The 13,168-nt window shown below is 35.1% G+C and overlaps 1 protein-coding gene across 1 annotated transcript; it reads right to left on the reverse strand.

The window, feature by feature from the left end:
- Positions 1–930: 930 nt before the first annotated feature.
- On the reverse strand, positions 931–12,389 carry LOC6539157 (integrator complex subunit 3 homolog). The gene is made up of 11 exons (XM_002086026.3): positions 12,190–12,389; positions 11,526–12,136; positions 4,436–5,069; positions 4,178–4,367; positions 3,915–4,117; positions 2,169–2,978; positions 1,953–2,110; positions 1,668–1,812; positions 1,492–1,617; positions 1,250–1,432; positions 931–1,192 (listed from the first exon to the last, which is right to left on the reverse strand). Exons 1-11 carry the CDS (start codon positions 12,292–12,294, stop codon positions 1,121–1,123), a joined length of 3,237 nt encoding a protein of 1,078 aa, XP_002086062.2. The 5' UTR covers positions 12,295–12,389; the 3' UTR covers positions 931–1,120.
- Positions 12,390–13,168: the final 779 nt, after the last annotated feature.

Raw genomic sequence — 13,168 nt, forward strand, 5'->3', positions numbered from 1 at the left:
GCTGAGTGCGTTTTTGAACCACAATTTGTGTCTGCAATATTCACACAAAATCAAAGGCAGCGAACATTAAAAGTGACGCAAGATTGCATACAAATAGAATTATATTTCTGTGCGTGCATAGCCAAATAACTGAAGCTACAGCTAATTCTTTTTTGCTATTATCTTCCCGCTTGAACCAAATTTTTTGTTGTTGTTGCCATGAAACGTTACCGCTGATGCAAACAAAATGGAACGGTTAGCGAATTCTTTGTCAAGTTCTGCGTTAACTTCGTCTGACGATTCCGTTCTCCATGTAAGGTTGGAGCTTTTTGACGAGCTACAACAAACATTTAGGAAAATTCTGATCGAGCTTGAAGAATTTAATTTGGATGAAATCGAAAGTAATTTGAATAAGAAATTTGATGATGTTCTCGTAACGCTTAAATCCTCAGTTCGGTGGGAAATTTCAAAACGCGCCTCACAAATGCACTCCCACTGAACCGGAATAGGGCACCGACAGGAGAACGGAAAGAGGTTTTTACGACGACAAAGTAGAAGACGTGCAAACAAACGACGCTCTCGGCAAAAAACCCTAAACAATAATCAATCTAAATCAGTAATTATCAATACTTTAAACACAGCATTATATTAATTTTAACTTATATTAAAAACTCAGTGGAATTGTGTGAACTTATTTAAAAGGCTAATCACAACCCAGTCCCACATATATATTTCTAAAAATATAAAAATTAAATACATTTAATTATTTTTATTTTCATAAACAGTTGTGTTTTTTATTTTACCAAACTGTCATTTAAGGTAGGAGACGGATGGAAAACCTAAAAAAATTTACTGGGCGCCGCCATTTATTTTAAAGCGTAAATGATAAAAAGAGATATCTAAGACACAAAGCACACACCTAATTCTAAATTAAAATTCAAACACACTCGGTTTGTTAAAAAAAACTTCTAAATATTGATTTATCTTTAACATACAGTAACTTTAATAAGTTTGTTCTCTTTTTTATTTCTTAATAGTTTAATAATTGTAACTAGCGAATTAATTTTTATTGAAAAAGCTCGAAATCCGCTTTTAATTCTTTATCTGCTATGTAACTAATTAGTGAATAAAGTTCTAATTGTCAGTCAGAATCATTATTAGCTTTTTTCCTTCTCTTAGCTGTTTGCGTCATTTTAGATTTTGACCAATCTTCCTAAAAATGTATAACATATTATTTTTTAGTACGGGTTTAGAGATGTTACCAACCAACCTCGCTAGAATTTTCATCGGAGGAGTATATTGTTTTAACCATTTCCGCATTTTTTTTACTTGTCCCATGATTACTGACATCTTTTTTACTCCCTGGTTGTTTACGTCCACGTCCACTTCCCCCGCGCCGGCCAACTGTGGTGTCTTCTTCTGCTGCCAGGGCAAACAAATCACTAAATTGTTTCTGCGGACAACGTGCTAAAAAATTATCAAGTTTATGTAAGCTAATTTGTTTAAACATACCTTGGTGCTATCGTTACTGTGAGAGTACGCCGATTGAAGTGCTCTTTGCATCATATCATGAACGTAAAGGCCAGTTCCAGTACCATGTCTGCAACTTCTTCTATAATGCTCCAGATGATTTAATACCTGTATAAAATATGTTTATAATGTGTTTAAATTAAAACTATGAAACGCACTTGATCAGCAGAAGGAGTGCTAGTCGAGACAGAAATCCCCTTAGGGGGTCGTTTTCTTTTGTTGGGAGATGAACTGGGATATTTTGATGTAAGCAGGGAGGCAATAATTTCAGACAGTTTTTCCTCATAGCGTTGGCACCAGAATCTGTTGGATTATTGAATTTGATTAGTTTTTGGTTTTTAAGCTTTGCTTTCCTGCATATATTAAAAGATAAGAATTAACTAAATATATCGAAATCTTCTAAACTTCTACAATGTTTTTCGTATCGTGCTGCCATTATTTACCTTAAGGCTGAGGTTACAAATGGATCGCCTTTTGACTTGGTTTCTCGGCTAAGCATTAATCGAATTATTTCATTTGTGGGTTCTTCATTTTTAAGCAATAAGAGAAAATGGCTTAATGCTTCGGGGTGGCTTCCGGCTTCCAATTCTGGCAATAGATCCTAAACAATAAATCCAGTGAAGTAGTCAAAAGCATTTATCAATACTTATGTCTCATACCTGTATACACCGTAAGGGTACATCGTGAGCTTGAACAATTTGCCAAAGACAAAACTGTTCGTAAGTCTCAAAATCGAGACTTTCTCTTATGCAATCAATGAGTCCATCTTGTTTAAATATTGTAAGTTTCCCTTGTGCGACCGAATATAATATGTCACGTACATTTTTCGCGTCTATGCAGCGGAGTGTTATTCGCAACAGATCAGTGTTATTTGTAGCTATTGACTTAAATTCTCTATAAATGTCAGGAAGAAGCCATAGAAAAATATTTGTGTTTTCCTTTTCCAGCAGATCAAGATCCCGTATCAGACAGTTGCCGATTTTTTCATCTACTGCATCGCAAATTTGTCGATAAATAGTGGTTTTAAACTGATATGAATGTTGAGAGTTTTTGCGCGTTTGAAGCTTACAATAAATTTTCATAAAGTACAGAAGCAAATAGCCAATTTCAGGTATTCCTTCACAAATCTCTGACAACAAGATTTGAAATGGTTTTTTGCTTTTCTCATCGTTTTCATATAGAAATCGAAACAAACCGTACAGGGGATAACTTATACTTTTTGCCAAATGTTTTTCTTCTGTTTTGCTCTCAGAAAATATATTTTGTTGAGGCAAAGTCTCCCGTAAAATTAAAACAGTATTTGATATCACATAGTTTAGCTGAAACTCTTCAAAGGCAGACGCTGGTAATGGCCGGAAATCTTTCAGGAACGCCTCCCAGGTGTATGAGTTACGCTTCGTAACAAATGCATCGAATGATTCGGCTATTGATTCTGCTAGTTCTACTCTTGGCTTTTCTTTTAGTCTCACCTGTAATAAATTCAATTGAGAACACTATAGTCCAGTTTCTTTACTATCAGATACATGTAACTCATATAGTGGAAGTGCAGCGGCATTTCCATATTTTTTTGAAATATCGATAAAAATCAGGAATAAAAATAAAACATAAAAAGAGAAAACAATTTTTAAAGCTGTGGAAGTCACAGATTTTTACAGTTCGTAGGCGTAGTTAAAACATTTTTGGTATATAAACAAATCAACAAAATCATATTAATACATTTACGGGCCGTTCTTCTGATTTAGAGGGGATAAAACCAAATTGATTTGCAAGATAGAAAATGGCAAGACAGATAACATATTAGAAAAAGTAAAAAAAAAACGCTATAGTCGCTAGCTAATGAAAGTGTCAAGTTTTTTTTAAATTTGTTTTGGGATATCGGTAAAAAATTCATAAATCTGTCAAAAGTGTGGGGGTGAAGTTTTGGTCAGTTTTGCCTGACAAAACAATTTATGGCTAATCGACATAAAAGTGCAGGATTATTAAAAAAATAGAAAATCATTTTTAAAAACTGTGGACGTGGCAGTTTTGGACGCAACGTAGGTCAACAAACTTGCGATGCGTCTCTGGAACCTGTATGCTTTCTAGCTTTTATAGTTTTGACGGACATACTTCTTCTGACGGACATAGGCAGATCGATTCGGCTATTGATCCTGATCAAGAATCGTCGCAATCGAACTTGCACAACGTTGGCGTCACTAAATTCATAATGCTTAATCCTAACTTTTTATCTTGTATATTTCCCGATCTCGATGTTAATACGGACGGACATGGTCAAATCGACTCGTAGATCTGATCAAGAATACAATACATTAAGGAAGAACCGAAAACGCTTCTACCTGTTTTTTAACCCATTTGATATATCTTTTTATATAATTTTTTTTAAATGAAATTTCCAAACTTAAAACCTTTGATAAAGGTAGGTCGTCATCGTCATCCGTATTCTCTTCAATGTTGTGAACTCTTTTCAAATTTTCAGCAGTTTCATCGCTAAAAACACTTTCAATTTCTAGATCCGTTGGCACGAGTGATATCTTTATGTCCTCATCAAGCATCGATATGTTCGACCCACTAGTATTGATGAGCCCAGTTTCATGAAGGTCCATGTTTTCTGTCAATAAATTTTTATTCACATTATTTTTCGATAATAATATAAATCATTTATACCAACCACAATGTAAAATTCTTTGGTCGCTCTCTTTTTTTATAATATAACCCTGAGCTGGATGCATGGAAGGGTAAAGAAGTTGACCCAGATTAGCAGACGGTGATAAAAACTCTCTAAAATTATCCCTTATTAAATTACGCAGTTCTCTGTCAAGTTTGGGTGACTCAAAGAGTGGTTGCAGATTTGGTATCACCTGATTTTAGAAAATAAAAATGTAATAAAAATTAAATATAAAACTGGTTATATAGACATATATATTACCTGCTTTTCCAGAATTAATTTTAATGAATTGTAAACACCGATACGAATTTTATCTTCATGTTTTACGAAAAAGTTTTTTGTTATACGACATAAGAAATCCAACAACGTGCTACTAACAAATGGATGATTTCTTATAGAGTGGTACATAACTAAAATTCCAGGCTCTATGTTCATTATATTATCCTTTGCAGGATCAAAAAATAACCAATCATAAAATAATGACAACTTTGCATTCGCCGAAGCAATCGGATTGGTGCAGGACGAGATGAGCCAGCCTATGATTGCCCATCGCGGTATTATATCAGAGCACAACATATCATTAGTGGGATGTATAACATTTATGATAAAGCGAATTAGATCAGATCGCAAGCTATGAGACTCAGGTGTAGCAAAGTATTTTTCCTGAAACCAATCTTGGTATCTCTTCTGATTTCCAAACTTGACAGACGATGCTAAAAAGCTTATTTTTCTTTCCATCTCAGGCAGTAAACGGCATTGCAGAAACCTCCGACTTGTCCGTATATGCAGTAATTGCCAAATTCCGTTAAAAGTTTGATGCAAAATTTTAGGATTGAAAATTAAATCACGCCACAGTTGTTCAAATTCAGGAATTCTAGCTACGTTTTGTAGGAGGCTGTAAATAAAAGTTTATTTGAAAAATAATAAAAATATGTTTTTATTGATTTTTAAGACCCGTAATCGTAAAGTGAAAGGGTATACTATATTAGGTGAAAAGTATAGGAGAAGGAAGCGTTTCTGACCCTAATAAATAAATATGTATATTCTTGACCGATATCACTAGTCTAGACAATCTAGCAATGATGATTGGATCTATTGAAGAATAAATCTATTAGAATAAAATTCTATAAAGTTTGAAAGCTTCCTTGTTCTCGATCCCTAACAGATCAATATAAATGAATATATATAAACTGAAAAGATGTTATATATAATGTCAGGCCTCAAAAAATTCTATCGATTTGACAAAAAAATGTTTGCCACTCCCACACTTTTGAAAAATGTTTTGATATTTATACCCGTTACTCGTAGAGTAAAAGCAAATACATTATAATAACAAGATGCGTAACGGCCATACATTGGTATTGCACTATTCAGCCACATTTTTGGTGCCGACCAAAATTGCTCTTTTTTCGCTCGCCTAAAATTCAGAGCGTAAAAATCTAAAAATATAATTGTCTTGCTTGTGTGAGTAAAAACAATAAAGGAGATAGTGTGTATGTGTGCGTGCTTGTGCTTGAAGACGATTTTCGGGCCGAAATAGTGTAAAAGAGTTTTTTATACCCGTTACTCGTAGAGCTTTTCTTAACACCCATAATTGAGTGTTTTTTTAAAAATATCATAATAAAATATAACAAAATAATTTGACTGAATCTTATTTGCATTTTAAAAACTGAAAATGGGTCATTTTCATACTAGTAATTTGACTAAATAACTATAGTAAATAATTAAAACTTATACAAAGTAAATTATTATAACTACTGTATTTTAAAACAAAGAATTTCGAAAAAAGAAATTACATATAAAATATTTCATAAAAATAATTCATAAACAAAAATATTATTTATTAAATAAATAAAAATATGGAAGCTGTCTATTGCAAAATTGATTTCTTGAAGCACAAAGTGTGACATCGGCACCGAAGAATCATTGTCTTCTTATATTTTTCACACGTCGCACGCTAAATACTCGAATGACAATTATTCTAATATAAAGTCATATTTGAAAATTATTATGCATTATTATGTACATAGATTGTGCTATTATTATTTCAACATTAACTCCTACCGACCCATATCACTCAATCCATGCATATCCAAAGTCCTTGATAAAATAATAGCAAAACGGCTATGGTGGTTTGCTTCAAATAGCAAGCTTCTAGATAACCGGCAAATGGGATTCAGAAAGGGAAAATCGGTTTCCGACTCTCTAGCTATGCTAGATTATCAGATAGCTGCATCCCTATCAAAGAAAAGCCACGCGTCGATCATCTCACTAGACTTCGCCAAAGCGTTTGACAGAGTAGGCATCCACAGCATCATTGACGAACTCATAGCCTGGAAAATAGGCCCAAGGATCTCCAACTACATAACATACTTCCTCACCAATAGAAAAATAACAGTCCTTTCCAACAAATGCTACTCAAACCCCCAACCACTACACAATGGAATACCGCAAGGATCCCCCTTATCTGTGATATTATTCGCAATAGCATTCAACCAATTAAACAAAATACTAGTTACGCACAAACAAATGGATTTCACTGCTTACGACGACGACTTCACAATAATTTACAATCTTGGGAAAAAACAAAACAACCTCAACCTAGACGCACTTCTCAACGACCTAAACCAATGGTGCAACGACTCGGGTGCATCCCTCTCAACCAACAAATGCAAACATCTGCACGTTTGTAGGAAAAGAACCTGCAACTTCACACTGCAAACCATCGATACCCCCATACAAAATGTAACGTCCCTCAAAATACTAGGAATAACAATAGCCAGAAACTACAGATGGAACAAACACATAGAAAATCTTACTTTAGAAATAGCTAAAAGACTAGACGTCATTAAATGTCTAGCCAACAAAAAATTCTGCTGCAACACAAACACAATAATATATGTGGTCAAATCAATTATTATGTCCAAAATAGACTACGGAGTACACATTTATGGAAATGCTCCAAAATCAACCCTGAGCAAACTAAGAATGATTTACCACTCAGCAATAAGAATCGCCTTCAATGCCTTTCCTACCACTCCAATTAACAACCTATTGCATGAAGCTAACATACTGCCAATAGAACATAGAACAATATATGCAACACAAAAAAACATCAAAATCATAATCAACTCCAAGTTCTCACCAATTGAAAAAATTTACAACAAAATTAAAAATTCCAAAAGAATACCAAAAGTCCCGTCTTCACTACACAACACAATAGAACAACTAAAAAAAGTAAATATTTATGTATCACCCGAAACAAGCAGGAAAGAAAAAACCCCACACTGGCTGTGCAGTAATACAAGCACTAACACCACACTACACACCTCATCCAAAGCAGAAACGGCACCATTAATATACCAACAAAAGTTCAAGGAATTAAAAAACACACTAGCAGGCAGACACTTTCTTTATCCAGATGGATCCAAGTCAGCTATTGGAGTCTCATATAGCGTAACAACGGAAACAGAAATTATTTACCACCATATACTCCCACAATACTCCTCCATATACACAGCCGAAATAGCAGCAATTCTGACAGCATGCAACCACGCCAGCAAACAACGAGGAAAATTTGCAGTCTGCACAGATTCCCTATCAGCCCTAAAAGAAATTGAAAACATAAAAAGCCAAAACTACTACACCACCTCCATCAGAAATATCCTAAACAAATACAAGAGAAATAAAACCTTAATTCTATGGGTCCCGGGACACTGCGGGATTCCAGGAAACGAGCTCGCGGACGAAAAACGCACATAATTTCCCTTTGATTACCCAAAAAAACTTCAACACATCAGACATCTTGAAATACATCAAACAAAACACTGTAACCTTTAAAACTTCAATATTTAACAACTCATCAATCCACTACAAAAATATTAGCCACGACAGCCCCCCGACGAAAAACATCTCACGATCAGACTCAATAAAATTCACAAGAATAAGACTAGGACATACCAATCTAACCCACAGCCACATACTCAATAAAACTCCATCACCAATCTGCACAACCTGCAACATCAACATAACATTACAACATATATTACTCGACTGTCCTGACCTTCAGCAAAACAGATCGAATCTTTTGAAACAAACAATTAGAGAAATCACCTCATATGAAAACATTCACCAAACAATACAATTCCTAAAAAATACGAACCTTTACCATACAATATAAGCAAAAATAAAAAATCATATCCATAAATAACATAAATAATTAGCTTTAAAAACTATTACATAGTAATTAACCGTAAAATAAGAACCTCCTTTGTACATATAATATAACCAAACTCAACAAAATGTATATAACTTAGCTTAAGGCCCTCAGCTGCTATAGCTAATCCAAAATTCCGCATAATTTTAATCATGCGTTAATTTCTCAATAATAATAATAATTATTATTTCTTTGTTAAATTTGAATAATTGTTATGTTAAGGCAATGCAAAACTAGAGTTTTTAGGTGGTGGCAATTGATACAAAATAATATATGTAGATGTAAAGTCTTAAAACTTCTAAAATGAAGGGCACATTTTGTCATTTTTACAATGCATGTGCATACGTGTGCACCAATACAGTGGTCAGTTGGCGCTGTATGCGTACAAGAGAGCTGCTGGCTCTAGAGCTCTCCGCTCTCTGGCTTTTAAACAAAATTTCGAGAGAGCCTGAAGCGAGCTCTAGGCCAGCACGAAAAAATCGTGTGCAAAAAAAATCGTATGGCGTTATGCATCTTGTTCTTCTAATGTCTTTGGTAAAAGGTAATACTAGATTCGTTGAAAAGTATGTCGGAGATTAAATGGTTTATTTGATATACCCGCACTATCGTTAATAGGGTTGTTGTTAATAGGTAGAGTTGACTATGAGGTAAAAGTTACAGTTCTAGAATTTACGATTGTCGTGCGTCTACTCGTGCGCACTGCGAGAAAGTGAAAGGAAAGCCGAATGCCTATAAAATAGACTTACATACGGGGAGGCTGAGACGAACAACTGAGGAATGCAAATGTGAATATTCGCCATCTACAATCAGAGATTTTTCAATGCTAGTACTTAAAATCGAGAAAATAATGAACAATAACGAAAACGACAACGTTAACCCGACAAGTATGCAATTTATTACTATACCCGTTACTCGTAGAGTAAGACTCATGAAAAATATGTAACAGGCAGAAAGAAGCGTTTTCGACTATATAAAGTATATAAATTTTTGATCCTGATCAATAGCCAAGTCGATCTGGCCATGCTCGACCGTCCGTCCGTATGAACGTCCAGATCTCAGGAACTATTAAAGCTAGAAAGTTGAGATTCAGCATGCCGACTTTTATCGATCTGCAAAGAAACTTTGCCACGCCCACCCTAACGCCCACAAACCGCACAAAACTGCCACGCCCACACTTTTGAAAAATGTTTTGATATTTTTTCAGTTCTTTATTAGTTTTGCAAATATCTGTAAATCTGCCAAAAAAAATTTTGCCACACCCACCCTTACGCCCACAAACCGCCCAAAACTGCTACGGCCACAATTTTGAAAAATGTTTTGATATTTTTTCACATTTTTGTTAGTCCTGTAAATTTCTCTCGATTTGCCCAAAAACGTTTAGCCACGCACGCTTTAGAGTTAACGCCCACATATCACCAAAAACAGTCAGTATTGAAATTTTTTCGCACTTCCACTAGCTGAGTAATGGGTATATTAAATATTAAATATTTTATATTTTTCACGCCCACCCTAACGCCCAAAACTGCCACGCTCACACTTTTGAGAAATGCTTTGATGATTTTCATTTTGGTATTATGTAGTTATGTTTATTTTTCCTCGATTTGGAAAAAATTTTTTTGCCACGCCCACTCTAACGCCAAAACTGCCAGTGTTGAAATTTGTCCCTCGCACTTCAACTACCTGTGTAACGGGTATCAAAAAGTGGGGGAACTCGTCTATAGCGTTCTCCCTTGTTTTACATTGTTTTGGGAGGAGTTAAAACTCCGCACAAATGCAGATGTCAATTGCTCAAGGAGGGCCTGCCTGTTACGCGTAGTAACAGCAGTGCAAAACCGAGGAGTCCAGAAAGAGAGTTTGGAGAAACGGAGTTTTGAAAAACGAAACTGGTAGAAAGAGGGCACGAACTGAAGCAGGACAGCCAGAACACAGTACGCGTCGATGTGCCAGGTTAAGGAGAGCAATGGTACCAAGCTGGACCAGGCTAACAATAAAACCGTGGACTTTGAATAAGGAATAACCCTTAAGGGAAACCTATAAAAGCAGGCTGAGCGCAGAGAGCTGTACAGTCAAAATATAGCAAATGTTTAAACTCATCTTGTTTTTATACCCTTTGACAGTTTTTGGCGGTTCGTGGGCGTGTCAACATGAATTGACAAACTTTGTCTCTGGAGTCTGCATTTTTAATCTCAACTTACTAGCTTTTGTAGTTCCTGTGATCTCGACGTCCATACGGACATGGCCAGATCGACTCGGCTATTGATCCAAACATGAATATATATACTTTACATGGTCGGAAACGCTTCCTTCTGCCTGTTATATACTATTCACCGAATCTAGTATACCCTTTTACTCTGCGAATAACGGGTATAACAATTGTCTTCAAAGCGACTGCCAAAAATATCCTTTATTTGGCCTCTAAAGGGGATTTTGCGAAAAGTATAAATGCAAAGGGCTAACTCTACCTTCTTATAGCAAAAAATATTACAATAAGTATTCTATATATAACTTTATATAAAATCTGTGAGTATGATAAATGGTCGTTGAACAACAATTGAGTACAAATAATTTTTTTTACTTTCAAGCTAAAATGCTTGTGTATTCATAGTGTAAGCAAGGGCCACGCTTAGCACGGACGCTTTTGGGGTGAGGCTCGGAACCACGTGTTTTAATATGTTAATATGTTTTTTCCCTATTAGAAAGCTGAAAGCCTCGTTCTTACACTTCCATTGTGCACCTTGTGGCGTTCCTCGTCAGAAAATGTGTGAAAAGATGGAAAGAAATTAAAATATGTTCTGCCTACTCAATATTAGGGAGTCAGCCTTACAAGATTGGATTGCATACCAAGACTTTGAAATATATATGGCTGTAGAAGTAAGAGAGCTGAAACCTTAATATTAAAAACAAGATTAATTTCCTCCTCCCATATCCGAACAAATGAGACTTGTGCTACATCATTAAAAAGACATTTTAAAATAAAATCTATGTATGCTTTTCAAAAGTTTTGTCTAAATACAATAGATTAAAAATGATTACCACCAAGATTGTAAGCCTTTTTTAAAATTTACAAATTTTTAAGATTAAGGGCAAGGTGTTAAATATGTACTGATGCGATTATTAATTTAATGTTACATTTACCGTACAAAATCCCTTCCTAGTGGTATAATATCATGGAATCTTTCTCGGATCAATGATATCGTAAACTTTACTTCTTTTTGCCGAAGCGACATCAGAGCAGGATTTGCGTGGTCTTCTATTAGGCGTACGAAGCTGTAAACAGTAGACTGAACGAGAAATGGGTTGCCTTCCAACCACGTTCTAAACTCGATAAATATGTCCAAAAGGCTCTCGATAAGAAAAAGATTTCTGGAGGAAACGTCTCCTCCGCCAGCCTGCCGCAAACAATTCCATATTACATTTTCAACACTTAGAACCTGATGCTTTACGAATTCCCGTAACAACCAAATTAATTGTCTTCGAGCTACCTCCGTGAGCTTAGTATATTTCTCAGCGACCAGAAACGTGAGGTTTGTGACAATGCCATTCATTCCGTCTCTAGATACGAGCGTAACGTCCCTATATGTTTTGGGAGCCATAGAAGGGTCGGTAAGCATTATGTAGAGAAAGCCGATTGATATTTCCTCATGCTGTTTGTCTTTGCACACAGCTTGTGATAACATATCGTGCATCTCTTTATCACTGAGACCAGAAATTTGCATCTGTAGAGTGACAAATGAACGCTCAAATTTCTAGAACATAATAAATGTTATATATTTTTCGAGAATTAGTGAAACACTATTACCTCTTCAATATCATCTTTGCAGTCAACAGCCGTGCAAACGAACAACTTTGAGACGTGAACAATATTTTTTGATTGCTGCTGTTCCATCTGAAGGTGCAATTTCATCAACTTTTTTTTAATGGGATCGCACAATGTGTGACTTTAATAAGCGAATTCTAATAACAAAAATAAGTTACTATACGTGGGAACATTTTCTAAGCGTGAAATACCTCAAAATAATTTCGATTTAAATCCGACCATGAATTGTAAGTGTTATAACCTTATCCCACAGAGTACATCCCAATAATATAATTGACTTTAACATATAAAACTTTGATTGCCATTATAACCGTTATAAGTATCTTTCAGTTCCAGAAACAAATATATTAAGAGACGAATTTCTCTTTTATAAAAACTTTGAAAATAAAGAGAATATTAGCAATGGGGAAGAAAACGTTATTGCGACCCGTTCACACTGGCTTGTCCTTATTTACAAGTCGGTAGCTTGCGATTTCCGTGCTAAAAGTTCGTTTTAAACTAATGTCCTGGAACTATTTTTTGAAAATCCTACTGAAACCCCGCTCCACAAGCAGTAATGAGAAAAGAAGTTAGAGTCGATTTGAGTTCGTAAGTTTTTGGATTGCTGGTAGGTATTCAATTATGTTTTTCAAACAAACTGATTATGGATTTTTATTTTAACTATATCCTAAACCCTCCAACAATGCGTTCCCAACCCGACATTTTGTTATATATTCTTGCCTTAGGTTTCTTTCTAATAGGTCTTAGATTAAATGGTTGTGCTCGGGCCGGTTAGGCGTAAACCAACATTGGCTTATGATACAACTTTTGAAACTTATTATAAAATTACAAAAAAAAACAAAAAAGGACTCTATAGTGTAGTTTTCGACTATTCGATACCCAGCTAGTAGGAGTGCGAACGAGATAATTTAAACCCTTTTCTGGAATATCGATAAAAATTGGTGAAAACAGAATAATAAAA

Source organism: Drosophila yakuba, chromosome 2L, assembly GCF_016746365.2.
Source record: "Drosophila yakuba strain Tai18E2 chromosome 2L, Prin_Dyak_Tai18E2_2.1, whole genome shotgun sequence".
Taxonomy (NCBI): Eukaryota; Metazoa; Arthropoda; class Insecta; order Diptera; family Drosophilidae; genus Drosophila; species Drosophila yakuba.